This window comes from Aptenodytes forsteri, unplaced genomic scaffold (assembly GCF_000699145.1).
Source record: "Aptenodytes forsteri isolate BGI_AS27 unplaced genomic scaffold, ASM69914v1 Scaffold47, whole genome shotgun sequence".
NCBI classification, from domain to species: Eukaryota; Metazoa; Chordata; class Aves; order Sphenisciformes; family Spheniscidae; genus Aptenodytes; species Aptenodytes forsteri.
The window spans coordinates 2,307,045-2,331,492 of NW_008794731.1; the positions used below are offsets into that span (position 1 = coordinate 2,307,045).

General features: G+C 39.1%; 1 protein-coding gene across 2 annotated transcripts in view; it reads right to left on the bottom strand.

The window, feature by feature from the left end:
* Window positions 1-24,155, bottom strand: part of OSBPL2 (oxysterol binding protein like 2) — a 37,992-nt gene extending 13,837 nt beyond the window's left edge. The window contains exons 1-5 of one of the 2 annotated variants that reach the window (XM_009273918.2): window positions 24,083-24,139; window positions 23,722-23,818; window positions 8,972-9,136; window positions 1,363-1,510; window positions 1,040-1,121 (exon numbers count right to left, since the gene is read on the bottom strand). In XM_009273918.2, coding sequence (XP_009272193.1) covers window positions 1,040-1,121; window positions 1,363-1,510; window positions 8,972-9,008 — 267 coding nt within the window. In that variant the 5' untranslated portion in view covers window positions 9,009-9,136; window positions 23,722-23,818; window positions 24,083-24,139. Of the gene's footprint in view, window positions 1-1,039; window positions 1,122-1,362; window positions 1,511-8,971; window positions 9,137-23,721; window positions 23,819-24,082 lie in introns of both variants that reach the window. The other variant, XM_009273919.2, reaches the window with a different exon arrangement.
* Between the last annotated feature and the right edge of the window lie 293 nt (window positions 24,156-24,448).

Here is a 24,448-nt window from a genome sequence, read left to right on the forward strand (position 1 = left end):
AAAGCATCATTTAAGTGATTAAAACTTAGTGGAAAGGAGAATGCCACCAGATGAAGTTAATGCAACATTTTCTTCACATTGTCACAGGCAGTAAGGGGCAGGGGGGAAGTTACCCCTAATTGATTTGGTCCCAGCAAAGCATTCTAGTAGATAGGTCACTCATCCTAACAAAAGGAGTTTTGACAGTACAGCTGTATCTCTTAGACAACATAAATTAAGCTAGCAGAAGGGCTCGCCGACTTGTCTGTTGCATTCACAAAGGACTGTACTGGCAGACCTAGACTAGATATGAATGTAATTGCTTAACGCTTCTAAAAAGCGGCTCTGGCTGCAATGCCCTCCAGCGTAGAACATCATTTTCATTCCTAATAAGAATGAACTAATCAAACATGTAACTGAATTCTCAAAGGATTAAAAGAAAACAGCAGTGATGGCCAATAACGATGCAAGCATCGGGGTCCTTTAACAACACAGACCAATGTAAAGGTCTGTGTTTCTGAGTCCAAGAATAAATCTTGTGACACAATTACATCACACCATTAATACCCCAAGCCTACACTGGGCTCTCTAAGAAACTCTAACAGATCCCAAACTTTTCTATCCCTTCAATCAGATGAAAGCAATTTTTTCTGGCACAAACTGCTTAAATTATGGAGGGGGGGAAAAAACCAACACAAACACATCAAAACATAGCCCTAAATCACATTTTGTTAAGTAAAGAATAAAAAAAGCAGAGAAGAGAGCATTGTGTTAATCAAGCCATATTTGACTATATTTTTAATGGCTTTAGTCTAGTTCTTATGGAACAGCATTAGAAATGCCAATCCACATGCTCCAACAGCTAAAGCAAGTAAGGAACTAGTACCATTAGTAAATGGATGTTGAGATTTAGAGAGCTGCAGTTTAAAATGATGTTCCCTACAGAAAAAAAATGCAAAATGCATCAGGGACTATTCTGTGTCTTAAGGTTTAAGCAATAAAATTAACCAGTTGAAGTCAGGAGACCTAACATCAGCATATTTCATCCAAGCTAACTTACCAGTCCAATGCATTTTTTTAATATGCTCCACACGCTAAAATCACTTCTAGAAAACATTGGGGCAGGTAATGATGTCCTGTAACTGGAAAAAAACAACTGTCATTATCAGCCCCTTAAACAACAAGACATTTTCATTTGTAGGTATTGAAGTAATTTATAAAGGAAGCAAAGCATTAACCTAGAGTTGACATAGGAAGCAGACAAGTAAAATGTCTTTTCAGTTCCAGAGAATTAACCTCTTCCAATGAGAACAGTAATGCCACAAAAGATAATGAGCCAGCATGTACTCACTTCTCATTTACTATGTAATACTATGTGTTTACCTGTGTCTCTTAATTCCATTTTCTTGAATCTCTGTCTCTCTGTTATGCTTTCCAGTCCTATTGCTTTGGTGTGGATCTAGATCAAGCATTTCTGCAACTTTATGATTTGCTTCTGAAAAGTCTCCTGAAGAATTGTCAGAATCAAAGCCTGTATAAAAACCATAAGGCAATAGTTTTCTTAGGAACCTTATTATGCCACAGTGTGCCACTCACATTTTGTAACTCTCACAGCTTAAGTACACTTATGCCAGGTTATTTTACTTTAAAGAATATCAGAGTGAAAACCCTTTATTAAGTGACCTAATTTCTAACAGTATTTAGAGCCAAGTATTGCATTAGAATCAAGCACTCTCAACTAATTTTTCACACTGCTGAATATAAAACCAATTTAGAATCTTATGAGTTCTTCAGTAGCTCCTAATCAGATTAGTTGTATTGTCTCTTCTTCAGAGCTGCAGTGTGATTACAGTAATTTTGTTCAGTTATGTAGTTTTCCACAAAGACCTTAAAAAAATTTAACTTCGCCTACTTGCTAACAAGCAAGGAGGAAAAAAAAAAAAAAAAAAAAAAGAAGAGAAAATGGCCATTTCACAATCCAGCGGCAAACATCCAGACTACTAGAGCAATAGAAATGTAGGATATCTAACTTCTTTTTGCCATCCATGTGTGCAAACCATGTAACACTTCCCTAATGGTTACAGCAAGAACCTGTGGACACCAAGATGTAGAGCTCAGGGAGTGATTCATGCGACCCAAAGCATGACCTACAGTAGGAATCACTCCCTGAGCTCTACATGCGACCCAAAGCATGACCTACAGTAGGTGGCTTCATTTCCTACGACCCAATTCCATCCACTTGGGTAGATACCTACTGGAAACACCGTTGTAACTAAATACCAGCACCCCCTATAACAACATGCTTTGAACAGCTTTAACCATAAAAAAAGTTAAACCAACAGGAATCTACAGAACACAAGCTTCTGTAACCAAGCAGCCCTAAGTACAAGTTGGACTAAACCAACAATCCAAGATTTTAGTCTAACGATTTTATTTATGTAAGTCACACTACTTCCCCACACACACTTAGAATAATGACAATTTATTTTTGCATATGCCTTTAAATAAGAAAATAGTAAAAAACATTTTATGCATATATACACATACACACATGTGGTCACTATCAACAGCAACAGGCCTCTTCACACGTGGTCACTATCAACAGCAACAGGCCTCTTGTCAATGCTCCTACACAGACTGACTGCAGAAACAAAACAATTATTAACAACAAATAAGGATCAGTTGCAGCATCGATACAGAGCACCCTAAAACGATGCATTAATACAATCCCCCTTCACAACTGTCAACAGTATCACAATAGAAAGCACTGCTGATCATTCAGTGTAACAAAGGAACATTTTTGTTGAAAATAATTCAAAGAGCATTAAGTCCTTTCTGAGTGCCACAAGGGCCAATTCTTCATCAAGAACCACAAGATGACTTTAGTTTCCAGCTTCCAATTTACAAGTCAGAATCCAAAAGCAACATGAAAACATGCGTATTTGCTGGCACACAATTCCTGCCACAGTTTTAAGGAATGCACTAACATCATTTCTGTATTCCTTTCATACCAGCTATCACAACCTGGGCAACCACTTGTCTATGTGCTGACAGTTACCATCACACTCGGCTACAGCCTATCCCAAAGTCCAGCTGTGGGTACAGAAAGATTCTGAAATTTTACAAAGCATGTAAACACTCTAACAGAGTAAAGAAATCAGTTTTGACACAGATTATTTCAGTTTTAAATAGAGTAAAATGTTGTGATCCTCTGTCATTAACTTTTTAAAAATAGAGAGTATCTATCACAATTAGTACCTCAATTTTTCTTTTTGTTAACATCTCCAATAGGGTGCTTTTACTTTATTAAAGTAATTCATGCAAGGCACACATTCAGAAACAAAAGCTGCCTTTTTTTTAGGGATCAAGACCATGACAATAACATTCAAAACTGCACACGGACGTACCACCAATATGATCTTATTTGGTAAACATACACCTGCTGGTGTAATGGGTGATGTCATGTATTAAACCGTCTCCTACATTTTGATGTCACAAGCATGTAATTATATAGCAATAACCACACCTTAGCAGTCTTAGTACTTAATTGGAAAGTATGATAGTAATATATATACTCAGGTCATTAAAATGAAGACTACCCTGAATCACCTGTCTTAAAAAAACACATGCCTATCTTCAGTCAACCCACAACAAAATATTTATAATTTTAAAATGGCATTTCTAACCACATATTAGCTTTTTTTAGAACCTGCTACAGTACAAGGAGATGGAAAAGGCAAGTACTGTAGGGCATAATGAAATAACTTTTATTAGTTTGACTGATGAAGTTGGAAAAAACAGATGAGCTTTCTGGTACATGTGCCCTCACCCAGAAAGCTGATCAAGCACATACAACATGAGGAACAGCATCACATTTAATGGGCACTTCAATGAGATAAACAGACCTAAATGTAAAAGTAAAGCTTCATAACAGGAATAGTCAACTGGCTTATAGGGGAATAGTTACGAAAAATGTTACTGGAATTACAGTCTTTACATTGTACCTGAAACCTTGCAAATCCTATCAAGTGTTCACTGTTTTTATCCACACTATTCTTTCTGTTTCTCCATGCTTCAGAATTGTTTTGCCCTGTTCCTGTACAGCACAACCGGAATTTAAATTCAGGTATATATATTATTTATGGACAACAATATATCATTGGTAAGTAAATAAATGCCAATTCAAACAAGTGTCTTGCATACAAACAAAAATTAAATCCCTGCTCCAGAAAAATAAGAGATATCAGAAGTGTAAAGTCTGCTTTATTAGAGTGCATCGCCACCTAATTACTTTAAAAAACAAAACAAAACAAACAAAAAAAAAAACCAAAAAAAACCACTAGGGTACACAGCTAGATCATCACTAGACTTTCAACTAGGCTTTCAACCTTAACTATCAGCTGGCTTGTCTGCTACAAGCCCATTGAGAAAGTTTTAAAAGCTATTTCTCAATGAAGTTCTAAGTATTATAGTTCTGTGAAGAACTATCCAGAGAACATTCTTCACAGAGGAAGTACTGATCTGGAATAAAAACAGTTTACTGAAATGATTTGTTGTAGTTTTTCTAAGTTACAAAGTCTTTCTCCAGCTGCCGTTAAAGTCTTGAACTTGCAAAACTGATTAGATAAGTTTTACTTACAGGACAGTTTCTATAGTGAAGAGCCACTGGGAGCGAGGATAAAAATGGGGATTTAAAAGGGGGATAGGGGACCACACAGAGAAATAAAACATCAAAAATTAGCTTAATCAGAAGTCCCAACTTATGTGTGTTAAGGGTGAAACAAAAGCTTTTTAAAAGTCTTAAATTTTCAAAGTCAAATACTTAAGTTGGGTGCCAACATTAATTTATTTCAAGAGCTTAAAGAAAAATGACTTGCCAGTAACTCTAGTTTTCTTAGCCTTCTTCTTCCACATCCTGCAAATGAAACAAGTCCACTCAGACTACACTATACATCCACCTACGAGGGAGCAGAGAAGTACACTGTTCTATGAGTCATATACAAAGACATAAGACCGCCCCTTTTGTACAGTCAGCGGCTTCCTCAAATACTAATTAAGCCTTGTCACTCAAGACAAAAAAGGACTCAAAATAGCATAGCACTGAGAACCTTCAGACCTAAAAAGGGCATAAGGAATAGGGACAAATATGCTGGAAGCGCAGATAGCAAGTGAAGTGAGAGGTAATTTTTATTTTGCCAGAAATTACCATTCTCCCCTTTTCAAAACAAGTCCATCTTGCCAACACATAGCCGTATCGCGCTGCTCCGACAGGAGGCAGGCTGGCCTTTCACAAGATTTGCAATACTTAAACATTATGGCAGAATCTGCTGATTTAGTTCGATCCAGACATTATGAAAATATATAAATTTGGCAGCAGATACCTCACTTCCTCCTCCCCAAGTGAAAGCAATAGTTTATAGTGAACAACAGCCGAGCAATAGGAAACAGAAGGGCAATACCCTCACAAATACACCGGGCCAGATTAACCTCATGGGCACAGAACAGATTTCCATGGAACTGCAGGTTAATATTTAAAAAAGCAAAACTAAACTATTTATGTTTGTCAAAAATAAATTACCCTGTAACTAGCCAAGCATTTTCCTGTTCTGGGACAGTCTTTTCACAAAACACTTCGGCAAATCTGACAGAATTAATGAAGGATACAGTTCTGACAGAGCAGAACCTGATGGCATACAGTCTTTAACAAGTCTGCGATGAGATTAATAAACCCAAGGGGACATAGGCTAAAGGCAAGTGATCGAAGCTATATGCTCCCTGTCTCACATAAAATTTCAAAGAATCTGAAATTCGTCAAAGGATTGACCACTTTACCTGATCCAGTCTCAGAGAAGACTACCTCCTGTATTTGAGAAAAAGCAGATGCTGTGCTGTCAAGAATTAACTGAGACCACAGGTAACATTTCCAAGAGATTCCCAAGGGGAGTACTCATTCATGAAGTAAGGATGTCAAGTGTCCAACTAATCAGCAATGCTAATAACCTCTGAATGCAAGGGAACTTCTCTCCATGGAAACTCTTTACTGGTCACTAGCTCGATTCATCACCTATATAACACAGTCCATCCTGCACATTTACACACATAATCATCATCCAGTCAGGGTCAAACCATCTGCCAGGAGGATGATTCCCAACCACACGGCATGCAATTCCATCACATGAGCATGTCTTTCGGATGTGATGGGGACAGTGTCAGAAGCAGGAAACTTCTCAGCCAAAGAGATGAAATCCACCACAACAAAAACCAGGGGTCTCTAGGATAGATTCACATTCTAGAAGTGGATGTCATCAGTTAATAACTACAGAAAAGTTGGGGCTTCCTCAAGGAGTGAACTCATAGTATCTTAAAGGAGGCAGCATAGTACTTGGGCTGCTGCTGAGACTGCTGCAGAATTCTAATGTGTAACATCCCATGGAGTTCAAGTGCTCTACTAAGCCTGGCTTGCTACTTATAGGACACAAACCACAGTACCCAATTACTAAAACCAGTGAACTTGTGGGAACACATTGCAGCTCCCTCTGGGGAAACCAGGGCCCAGGACTCTGGGGGAGCAAGGGCAGAAGAGTACAGTGTACATGCTGTTTTCATCTCAAAATGGAGCTAAGACACAGCTGGAGAATGTGCTTGTTCCTGGTAGCCATGTCCCAATCCTAGACTTAGAGCAGAACAAGCACATGTCTAAAGGTGGCTTCTGCCCATCTACTGATCTGACCTAAAGGAAGGAGAGTATCCTTGGAAAGAACAGACTGAGGAGTCTGCCAAGGGCATTTCATTTTTTTTAGCGAACTTTGGAACCCCAAATCTTGAAGTTTTCACTGTGGAACCTGAAAGCTCACCTTGGCTCAGAAAGGACCTCGATTCTGAACTTGATCTCCTTGGAGTACTGCGTCTACACCTACCATGTCCAGACCATCCAAAAACTAAGAAATAGGGAGGCATGATCAGGACCCATTAGAACCCAAAACATTCAGCAAAGCACCGCCTGAAAGATACACAGTCCATGGTGCTAACAGGAGCAAAGAGTTGCTACAGGTATTGTCAGTGGGGGAACATGAATGCAGAAAGACCTATCTACATCACGTTTATGTATGACTGGGACAAGACACAGCTACAAAGGTCTAGAATTCACTAGGTTTGTGCAAGTAATCCATCAAACTGTCAGTATCTTCTAAAGCATCTAGCTGGAGAAAGAGATTGAGCACCTGTCTAAAGACAGTCCTGAGGGAGAAAGAATCAGAAACAAACTATTCCAAATTTAGCACTCCTCTTAAACAAAGTACCTGTGGGGGACGCTCCAGGGCAACATATATAAGGAAAAAAGTTCAACCTCATTTAGTTCCTGGAGTGGCTGCTGCAGACCAAACACTCTCCATCAGAAGAGGGCTGTGCTAAGAGCCTATAAAGACACAGGATCTTCTTTTGCTTAGAAACTTCTCTCCTGCCATCACATTCCTCCCTGTGGAAGAATAAGATTAGGACAGGACAAGGAGTGCTCACAGAACTGATGCACAACATCCCACTTCTGAGCAGAGCCAGCCAAGACTGCAAGGTACAAGAACATCTCATGCACAGTAACTCAGAAGTCATTACCACCTTGAGGACTTGCAGGGAGAATCAACCTTCTGAGGTTGAGGAAAGGAGAAAAAGAAGAGGAAAGAGGACAAAACCAGAGTGTTCAAGCGCAGATGACTCAAACACTGAGGGCTGTGTATTTCTGCAGCAAGAGAGAAAGGAATGCATCAACCTCAAAGCTGTACAACACAGACCTCATACTTGGAGGCACATTTCTGTTCACCTTTTTCAGTGAAAAAAAAAATCTAGTTCATTTATGGACGTGGTCCTGAGCTCTTGGAATTGAAAGATTACTGAAGACATACAGGAACAATCCATTTGTTTTCAAGATTTTTATGGTACAACAATTTGATTTTACAGATGAATTTGGAGTACTAGCCCCTATCACCCCTAGCTAGCATGAATGCAATCCAAATTTCCTTCTCTTGTCCGTGACATAATTGTGACAAGTCCTATACAGCCCCCTGTCAGTCATGTTGCTTCACCCAGCCCCTTCTGTTTACTCCTCATATGAATTTCCAACCAACCATGTCTAAGTCTACCTTACCCACTTGTATCTACCATGCTACTTCCACTCCTTCAGCTTTCATGCTTCCCATTATTCTCTTTTCATTCCCGTGATTCTACTTCAAGCACTCTACACTCACCATTGCCAGCATTTCTCATTTCACCTCTGCTACAGGATTTCTGAGGAGATATTTAAGTGGAAGACTTTAAAATTGTTTTAGATCTTTGAAAGGATTTCTTTTTTTTATTAAAAATACGTTAAGCATTTTATTGCACCACTAAAACCATGTAAGGCTCTTATAAATAACCATTCATCCTTATTTGTTCAAAGAAAAGTACTATTTGATACACTGCTCAAGTGTGAAGTGATTCATGTTTGCTTTTCTAGAAACAACACTGGATTGGAAAGACTTTTGGCTCCCTATCTTGAAAGCATACTTTTACAGTAATTTGTTTCTGACTAGAAAAACATTTTCTACTTCAATTCTTCAGTATAAGTTTTCCATTAAAATAAATAAAACAGCAATAAAAATAATCCACGGAAGATATTTCACCTTTCAAAGGGTGTTAAAAGCATTACTTCTCAAGCTGCTATTAGATTACCTGCATTTTAAAGGAAATGAAAGCAAGGCTTTGCCACTAAAGGACTGTTACAGTGATAAAATGATAGCCAGCGTTAAGCTTTAATAAAAAACCCCTTCATTTCGAAGTCTGAACCTGAATTATAATTCTTCCTTGCTTCTTCTCAGAAGATAGCACTACAAGTTTTACCAACAGCGTTTTACTTTTATTTCTTAACAGCAATATATTACTAGCCCCTCACCACACACACAATGCAGTTTATAGCATGTTTTTTTCTTTTTTTTTTTTTTTTGGCACTGTGGCCACCACTCACCCGTAACGGCATCATAAAACTCTTCTTCACTATTCATCCTTCAGTGTGAAATCTCTGTACAGCCAATCCAGCTTCCTCTAATGCATCGTTGAACTTGATTTAGAGATTAAGTATCTGTGTGCTGTCGAAGTCTTCTTTTGCAAATACGCAGCTGCTTTGGATGATCTGTTTGACAAGACAAGAAAACAGAATTAGCAACTTCCACATTTCTTATGTGCACAGACATCCACACCTGACAAATACTAATTTTCCTTTTTCTTCCCATGGCAAAAGATGGATTCTTGCATTCATAAATAAACAGCCGCCTTTGATATCAAAGTCAGAAGATGAATACTACCTACCACAAGAATAGCTGATGTACTATGCCACACTTCTCTCTATATACATACATCATATACATTCCTGTAAAATATACCTTATTTACTGCAAGTTAAATTTCAGGCAAGTACAGCTAAAAGGAGCAGAGAACTGAAGGAAGAAAAAGACAGCTGGCAAAACAAAAATTCTGCTCTTCAGCAAGAGGATAAGCCTTACCGCATCCTTAACCAAGAAAGCTGGGAACAAGAAAAGAGAACCTTGTATATCAAAATCTCACTGTTGCATAAAAATGTTGGGCCTCACTGTACATCATGCCATCAGCATCTAGTGACCATTAGAGAAGTTTTGTCAGGCTACTGCTGTGAACTCTTGGAGGGACAACTGGAGATTTTTCCCTCTAGAGGGAAAGTGTAAAGAAACAACAAACTTTTTCTCAGTAAAGCCAAGCACACTGCAAATAATTTACAGATTTATGAAGCATTCCAGCTCTACTTTATGGATAGACTAAATTAGATTTTTTCCAGATGGTTGGCAATGGTGTAATGTAAACATTTTTACTTCACCCAATTTTAGTCAAAGGAGAATAATGAGAAAGTTTAGTTTGCACTCTTACAAATGTTCATCAGGTACCGATGACGAGCCAAGTACACAACGATAAACGACAGCATGGCAATGCTATCGATATCTCCTCCAAAACAACCTCAATCTGTCAGTCTCAATTTTTTATGACCCTTGAAGATCCCACTGCTTTTGTGCCAGTCGTTCTTCCAGAGTAATTATAACTTGCACAATTCCATTCCAATTATGAGAAACAAAGCCAGAAGCACACTCTACTCCTAGTAGAAGAGCTTGCCACATTTGAAGCCAACTCCTTCTTTCTCCCTCTCTGCAAGAAATCAAACTGCATGATTCCTCCTCTATCTCAAGTCTTTTTACCTCACTGCACAGGACAAAGGTTATTTGAATGTCTCATGCACATACAGTCCTTCCAATTCTCCATTCAGAAGGAGGAGCTAAAATAAATAAATAAATAAATAAAATTTTGGATGTCATCGAAGTTAATGAATGTAGTGTTTGCCTTGAAGTGTTATGTCTGTCAAGGCCAGGTATCTCAGTTTGTCACTTTTCCCTTAGGAACTCCCTATTTTGCTTGCCACTATAGGATTTTACATCAATCTTTGCATCATGCTGAGTATCTGAGCTTCCACGTAATCTTCAGCAATTTCTTATTTAAAGTCCTCACCTCCACAAGGACAAAACTTTATGCAGCTGCTTCTCTTGACTATTGCTACAGTGCTGTTGCAATTGCTCTCAGCTAGATGATAGCTTCCTTCCCTTTTTCCTGTGCTGTTCTCCAGTCACAGACCTTTAAACCTTCTTCAACTTTCTTGCTTATCAGCAACAAGTTTCTGACTTACTTTTGTCAAAGTGTTGCATTCTCCTAGGCAAGGATGCAACAGCTCAAAACATTAACAAGTCAGATACATGTATGTCTGAAGAATTCCAGTGCAAGGCTATCAGCAAGCGCTCTGCTTGCATAAGGCAAAGGAACAGCAGCTTCACTTCAAAAAGACACACGCAGTTTGGGCCACTAGCAACCATGCTGCCACAGAATCAAAGAAAGGAAGAAACCCTCTTAACTAACAATTGGTTCAAGAGCAGCAGCTAGCTCAGATTTCTGGGTGCACTGAACAGCAGATTTGATTACAGTGTTCTAAATCTGTACTGTAAGTACAAGTCAGAGTACCTATCCCTGCATTATCTTGCCTAGCGAAAGCCAGTCCTTGACTCTGTAAAAAAAAAAATGCTTATTCATACCAAAGCTGCTGTCAGTCTTAGAGTTTCTCCAAACTTTCCAGCCCCAGCAGCAATATATCTGGAAGTATCTCTTCCAAGGTCTCCAAATATGTCATATCTTTGCAGAAAATCTGTCCTTGAGGATGCAACTATGTAAACCTTTCAATGGGGGCAGAAAGAGGGAATCCAAAGAAAACTATTGCTACAGAAAAGAGGAACTCAACATCTCGGGAGAACTGTTCACCCCAGAAGCCATTATCACCATGCTGGAATGACTCCACTAGTTTGCCAAAAAAGAAGTTATATTAGAGGGCTTCTTTAACCCTCAAAGGTACTGCATCCTGGAAGATGCAAGACATTTATGGTTTCAATTGTCCACAAGTATTGCATTCTTCGAGCAAAACAGCAGCCAATATTTCCAGAAGGAAACTTGTATATGCACAAGATACAGCCCTCTCACGATCAGTGCTACAACTCCCTCATTTTCTCCATGTTTTCTTGCATCTTCCCTTTTTATGTTTAGTCTCTATTTTTTATTTAAGCTCTTGCAGCAGGACTATCCTATTGTTGCATACAGCTCACGTGGTGGGATTCAGTTCTGGAACAGCCTTATATCTATCGGCGACACGTGAAAAGGAAAAAAAAAAAAAGAGGTAGTTCAAAACCCACGCCCGTAACACATGAAAAGGAAAACAAAAAGAGGTAGTTCAAAACCCACGCCCGTTCAGTTCAAATGCAAAGAGCACAATTCTTCAGGGTCCCTATCCAAACACAGCCACGTTACATATCAGCTTGCAAACTCCAGAGATGCGTTGTAACAGCAACTCCAGTATGCTATAGTCTTGTATAGAAGGCACGAAGAAATAAAAATTATGACTTAAAAAATTGTCAGTTTTCTTATTATTAAGAGCCTTAGAGTAAACAAGGTCATACAGATGAATGCCAGTTTCTCCTCTCCCCCCTCCTGCACAATAGTAGTTGCATTACAAAAGGACTTGTGAAGTGGAACTACATCACACAGCATGCAATTTCGCTACAAAGACAATGAAGCTTTCCTATAAAAACACTCACCAAGCACAAATGAAGTAACTAGAATCAAAGACTTGAGTTAACTGAAAGCAAGAGTTATGCTGTGTTCTCCTGATACGCACCTCACACCACACCTTAAGCTCACTGTTCTTTGAAAATGAAAGTTCAGTCATATCCCTGTAAGTTATATACAAGCTTTGTAACTATTACCTAAAGAACAAAATATTCATGGAAGTCACTTTAAATAATAGTCGCAAATTCTCCTAAGGTGCTAGGAGCATTTTTAAAAGGATGAAGTAATATATTTTGCATCAGAGTTACACTAGGAATAACTTAATGCTCCTATCGCTTCTTTTACATTCAGTTCTTTTATTTAGCAGAGGTTAACGTGAATTTGCATGTAGTTGAACACACAATGATAACAGCATTTAGCTTTCATGAGCCAAAAAGCTAGGATTAAGTCCTTTTCTCTTACTAAAAGCAACAGCAAAAAGTTACTTTCAACTAGGTTGAAATGCCAGAAGACAAAAACATCCTGTTTGCTTCATATTCAGCACTTGTAATCTGTACTTCCTCCTCCATGTCCATGATGTACCCAAAAGAATTCACTTACACACTAGCAACTGTAGTTAACAGCTTTTCTCAAAATTGCCATTCAAGGAAGGGCGCAACACTCCTGCGTCAGACAGACCTTCAGGAGCTTAGGACCAGCTGCCATCCTGGAAAATCTTTCATAAAGCATAAACATCATCTCATGTTCACATCTTTTAGTCCTACATTGTAGAAGAAATACAAATTATATTTAGATATTTTCTTACATACACAGTCATCATTAGGAATGTAACAGTTTTCCATAGAGGACTTCACTTACTCTTTGTTGCAGAGAACACTATTTCAGCAATCAGGGTTTGCTGGTTTACAGGTTAAAATTACCTTAGTGGGCTTCACTTTGACAGCCAGTGCTAACGGGCTGGGCCTGGGTACTCAAGGCACAAGACACCCAGAAAGGTGCTTTTGCCTGGGGACTGCAGCCCAGCTGCATTGCCACATTTATGACCAAAGAGAGACTGTATATAAATCTTATAAATAATAAGATGCCTCTACTTGCAGCTTTTTCCTAAGTGAACTGGAAATTCATAATTTAAGGATGACAACACACCCCTTACCACAAGCAGCCCAGATTTTGTGGTTTACAAGATAAGCAACAAAGCTCATCTATTTCCTCATATTTTAAGGCTATGGATTTGTATATACTAATTAGATTTACTATGGGATTTGTGTGCATGAATAAAAACTGCCACTTTTTTTTTTTTTTTTTGGGGGGTTTATTATTTTTTTTTTTGGGTTTTTGTGGAAAAAAAAAACCCCTGCCACTTTTTTTTTTTTTTGGGGGGGGGGATAGATTGATTTCCCTACAGGAGAGATGCTATTTTTGAAGCTCAAACTGAAAGACAACAGATAAAAACATCCAAAAAAAGTATAATACCCATCACAACAGTACAACTTCATAATTGGTTGGTAAATCTGTACTGCAGGCTGTATTATCTTATATTTTGCTCTGAGAAATTCTCCATACTAGGTTGCCCAGAATATTCACAATACAATTTTACTCTTTGAAATTACATTTAAAGTTTGAAGCTCAAACTGAAAGACAACAGATAAAAACATCCAAAAAAAGTATAATACCCATCACAACAGTACAACTTCATAATTGGTTGGTAAATCTGTACTGCAGGCTGTATTATCTTATATTTTGCTCTGAGAAATTCTCCATACTAGGTTGCCCAGAATATTCACAATACAATTTTACTCTTTGAAATTACATTTAAAGTGAGTGCCAAAGCAATTAACAGAAAACAACGAAGTTTAACATAATTTATTGAAGCAAGCCTTGAACAAGATATTTGGGCAGAAGCTAGTTTTTCTAGTCATTTTGCTTATTTGCCTGCCAATGCCTACAATATACAAAACCAGACTAGCAAGAGTTAAGCTAAGCATAGCATGCAAGTCAAAAACTTGTAAGAGCTTCTGGTATCTTCTAATCAAAGGACTACCATTTTGGTTCCTCTGAAATAAGCTTTGCACCTTAGTGATGTTGTAAAGCCATCCACAAACAGGTTAAACAAGATATTATGCTGCCCAGTAACACAATTCAGAAGTGCAGATACCAGTGCTGAAATAAGAATGCTATGTTGGTCCCAAGCAAGTAACCCCAAAACCTGAACAGGTAAGGGACGGAAACATAACCAACTACTAATCGCATGGGCATAAAGTCTCTTTTGTACTTTTGTCATTAAAAGGTCTCAGTGGTGCTGCACAACTAGTCAAAAGCAGGTTACTCATTAAAACTCCTTTAAATACTCATAATTTATCAGAAAAGGTTCACACATTCCTGTATGACTGATCGTCCTGGTTTCGGCTGGGATAGAGTTAATTTTCTTCCTAGTAGCTGGTACAGCGCTGTGTTTTGGATTTAGGATGAGAATAATGCTGATAACACACCGATGTTTTAGTTGTTGCTGAGCAGTGCTTACACTAGTCAAGGGCTTTTCAGCTTCCCATGCTCTACCAACTGAGCAGGCTGGAGGTGCACAACAGTATAGAAACTGGGGGAAAGCTGGCCAGGGGGGGCCGCTGCCGGGGACCGGCTGGGCATCAGTCGGTGGGTGGTGAGCAATTGCATCGTGCATTGCTTGCTTTGTATATTCTTTTATTATTGTTGTTATTATTATTACTATTTTTTTAATTTAAATTATTAACCTGTTCTTATCTCAACTAACAAGTTTTCTCACTTTTACTCTCCCGATTCTCTCCCCCATCCCACCGGGTGGGGAGAGTGAGCGAGCGGCTGTGTGGTGCTCAGTTGCCAGCTGAGGTTAAACCACGACACTGATGACCATGGACAGTCCTTTTCTTAAAGGACATGAGGATGTTTTGCAAAGGCAAAGGATAAAACAAAGCATGCAGTTGCAATAAATACTGCAGAAACACAAGAAAATACCTGCACCACATCCATAGCATACCTTGAAATAGGTTCTACAGAGAGTGGGAATTACTAAGATTGACATACTGCTTTCCAGAAGTACATCTGTCACAGACAGAACAAGCAGAAAGGGCTGTTCCTAAACATGCATGGCACACCAATGGTCACAACACATACTAAGACAGATCCTGAGAGGCTCACTCTCGGGAGAAAACATGCTTCTCTTGGTGATCTTTACAGCCTTGATGCAGAGAATGTAACTATTCATACCACCTACGCTACGGTGACGGTTAAGGTCCCATGACGAAGGAAGGGACAAAGTCATACCATACTATCACTCAGCTGGTTATGAATAATGTCAAACAAAGTGTTCTGTCAAGCACTGCGCTGAACGTGTAACGCGACAGTAACTCATACCAGTTATCTGGCTGCCGGTAATACACTTTACTTTCAAAAGCTTAACTCTGCGCAGATCGCAGGGTCCTGTACAAGCTCACAGTCCCCAGCAGAGAAGGTACAGAGAACTCTTTTCCAGAGGTACAGTATCAGTTAAGATCAGTCCCAGACTTTGCACAGTTCCCACCTATTTTAAACCATTTCATCCCACGTGAATTTATTTTTAAAACCAGGACAACAAAAGTGCAAGACTTTGCAATCACTTTATAAAGTATCTATAATTTGCTCAATGCATTCTGTGACATGCATATGAGTATCTATATGAGCAGAGATGCAGGCACTCCTTGTAAAGAGAGGTTCTACCTTCATGGCTTTCCTCTGAAACCAAAGGTGTGGAGATCCACTGCCTGCTGAGCAGTCGAAGGCTGCTCTCTGGCACCTGTACTCTCCACACCTATACGCCAGATGAGGCTGTGGAGATGACCTGTAATGGTTGCCCGTAACATCATTTCATTTGCTTACAGCTCTTCCAAGTACTAAAAGTTGAAATTTCCTATGCCATTTATCTGGATAGGTTAGTAATCCCTCAAATTTGTCACCACGTATGCTTGCTCCTTCTCAAATTCCATTCCTCAACAGAGAAAATTAAAAAAACAGCTTATGTCTGTGTCACTAGGATCCTGGATCCTCAGAACTTACACACCAATTAAAGAACCCTAAACACTAGTACCTGTTCAAAACAACCTGTAAGAGTTTAAACATGCAATTACTATGACTTAGTTAATTCAACATAACTAGTTACTCCATACTAACTTGTTCTTCTATGTTAATCCTCAACAATGACCCGGCTGGTTAACCAAAAGTTACTCCTCCTTAAAGAAACATTTACATTTCTATAGAAAGGTAAGCATTTACAGCTGGAGTAGCTAATTTGACTGGAATGCAGTTCAGCAAGATCAGTTTTGAAGTCTGGCTGGCTGACTACAGCTGCAGTGTCTTATTCCTCCAGACCTGAAGTTGAAATTTCACATCATGCAGCAATTCTGGAAAGCCACTGCTTTGTCGATGCCATCCTGCTACCTTTACACATCCTGTTTTTTTCACTCTTAAAGCACATGTTCTAGCTCTATGAGACATATATAAAACACTAGGTCATGTTCATTATACAGACATTGAATCTACTTGTGAGATCAAGGAGCATTTAAGTAAAACCAAGTACAGAAACAGTAAGCAGTCATGAAAATAAACAGACGTTCACCAGCATGAGCAGGTAGGGTGTTAGGAGTTCAATACACTGCAATTAGAGTGCCACCAAAGAATTCATGAACTAGCACATTCATCGGCTTTTTCACATGCCTAACAAGGTTTTGTTGGATGAGCACTTCCACATCAAATTTTAAAACAAATTAAGTTTATTAACTTGAAAGGAGAATACTTGCAAGCAAGAAAAAAAAAGGAAAAAAGAAAGTCACTTGAGGCCTTCCTCACAAAAAAAAAAAAGAAAACTTTCTGTCAAATCTCATGATAAAAATACTGCACAAGTATTGCCAGGGGGAAGAAGAGAAGGGGCAAATCCCACGAACTCTGAAAAGACACTCAGTTTTCAGGTTTTTGCTTTTGTTTAATGGGTCAAAAGGACACAAGCTCAATTTAATAGAAATAGTATCAACAGACTTTAAAATTAACTCGATACAAAGGAAAATTGATTCCACGCCCCGTTTAATCCACCTAACAGCATGTTAATAAAGAGCAACGTTTTCATTAGTTTGATATCCTGGGTTCAGGATGCACCTTCTGTCCAGAGAGAGACTCCAAAAGAGCCAGAAGATGATCAAATATACACACCCTTCATATTAACACTAAAAATAATAAATGAAAAAAAAGAGAACAAAAAAACCCCAACAGTCCTACAGCATGACTGGTGGAATAAGAGCCAACCCCATCTTCTCTTGAGTTGCCAGATGAAATAAAACATAGCTGTAGTACTTCAAGGGACAGAAATAAATAGGTTGAACGAGAAGATAAATATTCATGTGGTTTTGCTTCATAGACATCTCCTGAAAGCATCAAACTGCAGTGTTTCATCTCTGACTGAAAGCTTCAGCAAGGATGAATCTTAATTGACTCATGAAATTAGGTTACCAACAACACTGGATCTAAAACATCTATAAAAATTAGCCAATAAGTCAATTTAATTGGCAATTTAGATACCTGCTGTAATTATTATGCACTTAAAATGTTTTCAGCCAGGTAACAGCTACACAGATGGCAGAATCCAGAAGAGAATTTTATTTACCGAGTTAGATTTGTTTCTTAGTCCAAAGTTTGAATGTAATAGCATCTTCCACCAAGATGTCTTGGCAAGATGAAACTCACTCCGCATCCACAGTAAGAGAAGGGCAACTTCCTTCTCAAGTCTGTTAAACAAAGTGCAGAGAGGTGAAGAGGATCAGCTGAAGACCAGGCCCACTGTCACTTTTCCATTTCTTTGAAGATTGCAGCTATCCCTATTATAGGCCTTAATGTAGCTGGGAGTTATTAAATGCCCTGGGGACAGCTGAGTACCTGTACTGGGTCCTGCTGGGATGGAGTTAATTTCCTTTCTAGCAGCCTGTACGGTGCTGTGCTTTGGATTTGTGACCAAAGCAGTGTTGATAACACACCCATGTTTTATTGCTGAAGAGTACTACAGCATCAAGGCTTTCTCCCTTTCTCACTCTGCCCCCACAGCAAGTAGGCTGGGGGTGGACGAGAGGCTGGGAGGGGACACAGCCGGGACAGCTGACCCCAACTGACCAAAGGGATATTCCCTACCATATACCATCACACTCGGCAATAAAACTGGAGGGGAGTTTTGCAGGGGTTGCCGTTGCTCACGGACTGGCTGGACACAGGTCAGCTGATAGCGAGCAATTGCTTTTGCATCTCTTGTTTTTCTTAATTTTATTTGGCTTTTTCCCCTGCCTTTATTAACTTGTCTTTGTCTCTACCCCCAAGTTTTCTTGCTTTTGCCCTTCCGATTCTCTCGCACATCCCACAGAGTGGGGGAGCTGTAGCTGTGTGGGGCTCAGCTGCCTCCTGGGCTCAACCCACAACAGAACCGAAGCAGCAAAGCATCCTAAGCTGATAGTTTAGCTGAACTTCTTTTTAAAGCACTTGAAACAATGGTGGCAGCAAACTGAACATCTGAAAATTTAGCTTTGAACACATGAGCCAAACAGATTTACGGCAGAGAGACTCACACTCTGTTCTCTCAGGAATACAGATTTTTGGTGATACTTCACAAGAATTGGAGCCAACTGAAATGCTAGAAGTTTGGTTTGCAACTTGTTTCTGCATCAGAACAAACCACAATAATTGTCCCACGCGCTGAGTACTGCCCCCAGCACAAAGCTACAGCGCTGCTATCAGAAGCATTAATTATTGAACATAAAAATTGCAAAGATGAAACTGGACAGAAAATACCGTAGCAGTATAGTGCTCAATTACCTACAGAACTGGCAGCTACTCTGTCATGGTTTAACCGAAACCAGGACATATCCCCAGTTTCACTTCGGCCAAAAATTCTGTTATATGGCTAAGGATACTGGCTCACAGAACTTCTACCAAACCTAACAAACAAAGACCAAGGAAACTTGATTCCAGCAGATTAATATTTTCTGATGCAACACACTTCACTGAAATTCCCACAGAATTCTGTAAATGTTGTCCTTTTTTTTAACACTACATCAATATTTGAGATATTTTTCCACCTGAGAGCATCTGGTACAGCATTCTTTGGACTTTGTAGCCTTCCCTTGGAAACTATTCCATTGTCCACAATTATAAAAGATCGCAAAATTCTGGTTTACATGCCTTCCCTACCCATGATGCATAATGCTAGGCTTGATCATGACTGATACACCAGCTCATTTCTAGCCACACTATTAAAAAAATTAGTAATTCAATACTGTCTTGTAAAACTAGTTACTTCTTACCAGTTTCCTGAAGGATTTGTTTTATCTTATTTGTAGCACAGACAAGGTGGGAAGTAATCAATAACTCCAAGCACAGTGGCTTTGGACACAAGTGTCAATTGATATGTAATTAATCATTTATGAACACTTCTCTTTGAACCAAAACTTACTTTGAAGGTAAAATTAAATATGCTTGAATATTTCTCATCATAATGTAACCACCCCTACAAATTGATCACTGAAGTTTAAGAATGTGAAGACAACTACAGCATTTAACATCACTGGAGAAAACCCCTAGAACAGTAAAAATAGTTACAGGTTTAGTTTATAGACCTTCCTACTAAAAGGCACTTTTTAAGCTTTGTCTCTGTGGGCCCATTCTCTCCAGGTAGGTATAGCTTTATCTTTTTTCTGTACAAGGTATCTTACAAATAATTTTCACAGAGACTCTTAAACAATTACAATAGCAATCACATTGCAAATAAAGCAAGGACGACAACAGCTGACCAACCTAGTGCAAAGCCCTACAGCATAAGAAACCGTATTTTTATGCCTACCAACAGTTCCTCACACACTGAACTTCTGCAGCACAAGCTCATGCACACAGCTAGCGGACTATCTGCTAAAGAGTTTTAAGATGATACCACAAATTTGCAAAAGCTTTAGAAAGTCAGAGTTTCTGCCATGGTTGAATTTCCTTTAAAGCTACATTTATAGTAGCTACTTAATGGATACCAGTATAAGGGTGTTACTATGTTTGCTGTTGTCAAGAGATTTTTTTAAAAAAAAAAAAAAAAAAAAAAAGAAAAAAATTTTGATTTCTCAAGAACAAATATCTCTAAATAGAGTTCAGTTTTAATAAGGAATCCACCTAGCTATCTGCTCGGTAACATTAACCCACTCAGATAATAAAACAGTTGCACAGCACTTAGAACTACGTTTAAGACAAAATAAGGCCATGTAAATAAAGCTATTTGCATCTCTAAATGTAGATAGCAATTTTGTTTCACTATTACACAACCGTTCAACAGTTTCATTGACTCTGTGCAAAACCTAGAAAGAACACATGCACAGGGGAGAAGTTCTGTTCTTCCAACAAAGTTCTCATTTCATCCAGTAAGCAAATGTGCTGCTAAACGGACCATTATAAATAGGCTGGTGAGCTAACTTCTCCGTAGCCTTCACATGAACAAGTTGTATAATTGAGCGTTATTAAAAGGATTCTTGTTCTCGCTTGATCCCACTGACACATTGTAGGAAACAGAGTCTACCTCAGTGGCTGGAGCTGGTTAGGTCTGAAGTGAGTGACATGAACCACAGACACCTCAGAATTCAAATGCTCACCACCTTCAAACATTCCATCAAAAGTAATCATCATTACTTTTGAACTATCACTAGAATCAAAACCCAAAGAGATATATTAACAGATTCTTTTGGGAGCCCTAAAAAAAACTGACTCAGAAGAGTAAAAATAATGCTAGTAAAAATATAATGAAGTTATCCATTCATGAAAACACATTTCTTGACAAATATCATAAGCATGCAAACTTCTTTGTAATACCCCAGAGGTTCATAGCATCCCAACAGCCACAAACCTTATCTCATCTACAACTCTGAACGGCACAGCAAAGGAACAGGAATGCCACAGATCAAGGTTTCCATTCAATCTAATGCCAAGTACAGACGTTACGTGTCCAACAGAGCAATATCCAGTTTAAGTTTTGGGCTATAAAACCAAGAGGGCCAAGATTAAAAGGTCCAGATGTATTTCTGCAGCTGCAGGCACAATTCACCTTTTGTGCACACTCCCGCCAGATTTATAAACAATCACGGGCAGACAACGCTATCCAGCCTCCTGCATTTTCTGAATGGAGGGCTGCTGTAATTTACTAGAAATCTGTCTCATTAAATTATGTGCATAATAAAATATACAGAAATAATCTAAAGGATCTGTCTAGACCAGCAAATTAATTTCCAATAGTAACTGTATTTAAAAAAAAAAAATCAAGTTTAAGTAAGCTTAGTCTATTCTTGTAACTTATTGATCCTGAAAATTAAGACATTATCTTCGTGCACTGAATCAACAAATTTTTTAAGAGCATAACTGAAAGAAATGGTAAGCCACATTTGGCACATTCTAATTGCTTACTGCTCTCATGTAACTTGCTATTACAAGCCTTTAAGAATACAAAGTAAGTAATTACATCATCATACATTCTTCTGCATAGTAACTATTAAGAAGAATTCAAGGATTGAGATTATGTATTCTTTCATTCCAAGTTCTATAGTGGTCTATTCCATAAAATAATAAAAACCACAAAAGAATCGATATAACGCATAACCTATTTTTTTTGCAGCAGGAAACATATCAAAGTCCCACATCTTCCAAAGTGGCAGATACAGGGTGACCAACTTCTTCATTGCTCTCGCTTTCCAATTTATTCAGCTAAGTGAAGAGGCCCCTGTGATATATTCAAACTCAGCAAAAACATTCAAGATGTTGAGCACTCCATATTTAATGCATATTCTTTGCATGCCTGATTTTGTGCATTTCTTCTAAAAAATGTAAGAGAACCAAACATTTTAGTTATTTCACAGAGAACAGACTAAACACTAAGCATTTTAAAACATCATATTAGCGTCAAATACAGACATTTCTTATCAGATATCTTCATGACTCAGGTGACAAAACAGATACTGAGTGAAGGACTGGAAAAAAACGCCAACTTGTAAACGAAGTTCTCGTTATCAAGTAGCATGATGTAACGTTGCATTGTTCAAGGACAAGTTACTTCAAATACCAAAGCTAATGAATTATCTGCTTAAAGATTCAGTATACTTGCATATGAATCTTGCTTTCAAACAACAACAACAAAAAAATAATCTGACTGGCACTACAAACAGTGATGTAAAAATATAGCCTTATCAAAGCGAAAAAAACTGATTGGTATGTTTTCCAGCTAACACTAAAATAACAGAAAGCTAAGCTTTCCACCTTTGTTCTAGGCCAGCATGTGTGAAGTTCACACAGTAGAATTCACACGAAGAAAGACTGAAAGAAATACCAGTTTCAATCATAAGACCTGCCAGCTTAAGCAAGTTCATATCACAGAAAGCAGTAACAGTATTAAAATTGATTTTAAAAAATCAAGTGAAAATTTCCCTCCATGATCAGTTATCAAATCAAGTACATTTGCATAGGTGTTAGCAAACAACTAACTACATGCACCACACTGGTTTTCAGTATTGCATCAACTGAAACCTTTAACCTATCTAAGTCTTCGACTACTTGCAGGCATAGAGTTTGTTGTCTAATCATCATTTTCTATCTTGAACTCTTGTCTTCTGTTTATAAGATTATATTGACATGGCTGAAGAACTAGTTTTGGAGAAAAATGGCATATTTATTCCTGGACAGCAGATGTCTCAGCGTTTCCTTTCGAGCACTCCCTAAAGTTACAAGTTCATTATGAGGTGCTGTTGGTTCAGAAAGCAACATTAAGAATCAGTCCTGATCTGATCCTACATTGCCCTCAACTTTCTGTCACGTGGTCAAACATTTGTATGACTTGACAACTATTTTAAGAAAAGCTATGTTTACAGTAACTGAAAACCCAGGGGGTTACTTAGGGGAAAATCACTGCTCGGAATTTCTTGCTTCCATGCTAGTTTAGCCAGTTCTCCTACTTCCATCCCACAGCACAGCGCTTTATGTTTGGAAGTTACCCAAGTCACTGCTTCCAGAAATTGCCCTGCGGCTTTAGAAGTCCCAGAGCACACTGGTATGAAGTTTGTTAGGACGATATATATGTGGTTGCCCCCGGATGTCAACGTGAAGTTACTGAACTTTGGAAGGTTAAGTTGGAACAAAACAAATTTATTTTTTCTTGCATGCATAAGCTTTAAAAAAGGAAACGCTATGAGAAGAGTGGTACAGTAATGCTAATCTACACTGCAGATCCGCATCTCCCTTTTACTTTTCCTTTTTGAAATCTTAAATGAAGGCTATGTATTTTACTTGAGAAAATTCACAGTAAATGAAAGCAGTATCTGCTTGCACTCAACATGCTTTGGCAGATACTTCTGAGGGGAAACACAAGGCTATGGCAGCCATAAAAAACAGAAGGCGATTTCAAACCCACATCTGAAATTCTGGCCTGCAAATGCTGCAGAGTAACAAACCACTTCCAAAAGGAGTCCTGAATCCAAACATACAGATAGCACAAACATGATTAATATCCAAATTAAATAAATGGCAACATAATTTATACCTTTGTTACCATGCAGAAGTTCTGGTGGCATGTTATTTAAAAAAAAGCCTTTTTTCCCGCTATTTTTCCCATCTTGCTTGTCTCCCTTTCAGGAGCTCTGTAAGAGAAACATTGAGTAGGTAACTGAAGAACAAAAAAAAAGCCAAACTCAGATAAATCTTAACTGCTCGCTGTGCTTCAGCTGTGGCCTAAAAGGCCCCTTGAGGCTCCTGTATCGTGCTGAAGCTGAGCTCAACACGTTCATCTTGGGAACTGGGTGTCATAGACCCCTTTGCTAAACTACCCAGCTCCAAAAGCAGTCGGGGGAAAAAAAATAAAATTAGAAAAATCCCTACACTAGGACCGACAGAGCTCCACTGACCTGCGACCCGTGCTCTGCGCAGCAACGTCCTTCAGCCCCCGCTACCTCCCCTGTCCCCAGAGAAGAGCCCCACGGTCGAGAAAATGGTTCTGCCACCCAGCTCGGGGCACCCGAGGTCTGCCGCCTCCGCTGAAACGTGGAAGGGGAACATCATTTCAGTCCAACACGCTATCGACTCAGCTGCACAGGCCTGCGACTCGCAGCGCCCGGAGAAGACAAGCGAGCGGGTCAAGGATCCCGCGTCCGCCGGGGAAGAGAGCGCGGCGCTGGGGTGGCCGCGCTCCCCCGGCCCGCTGACCGTCAGCGCCCGGCCGGGCCGCCCCCCGCCCTCGGCCAGACTGACAGGACGCCCGGCGGCGCTGAGGA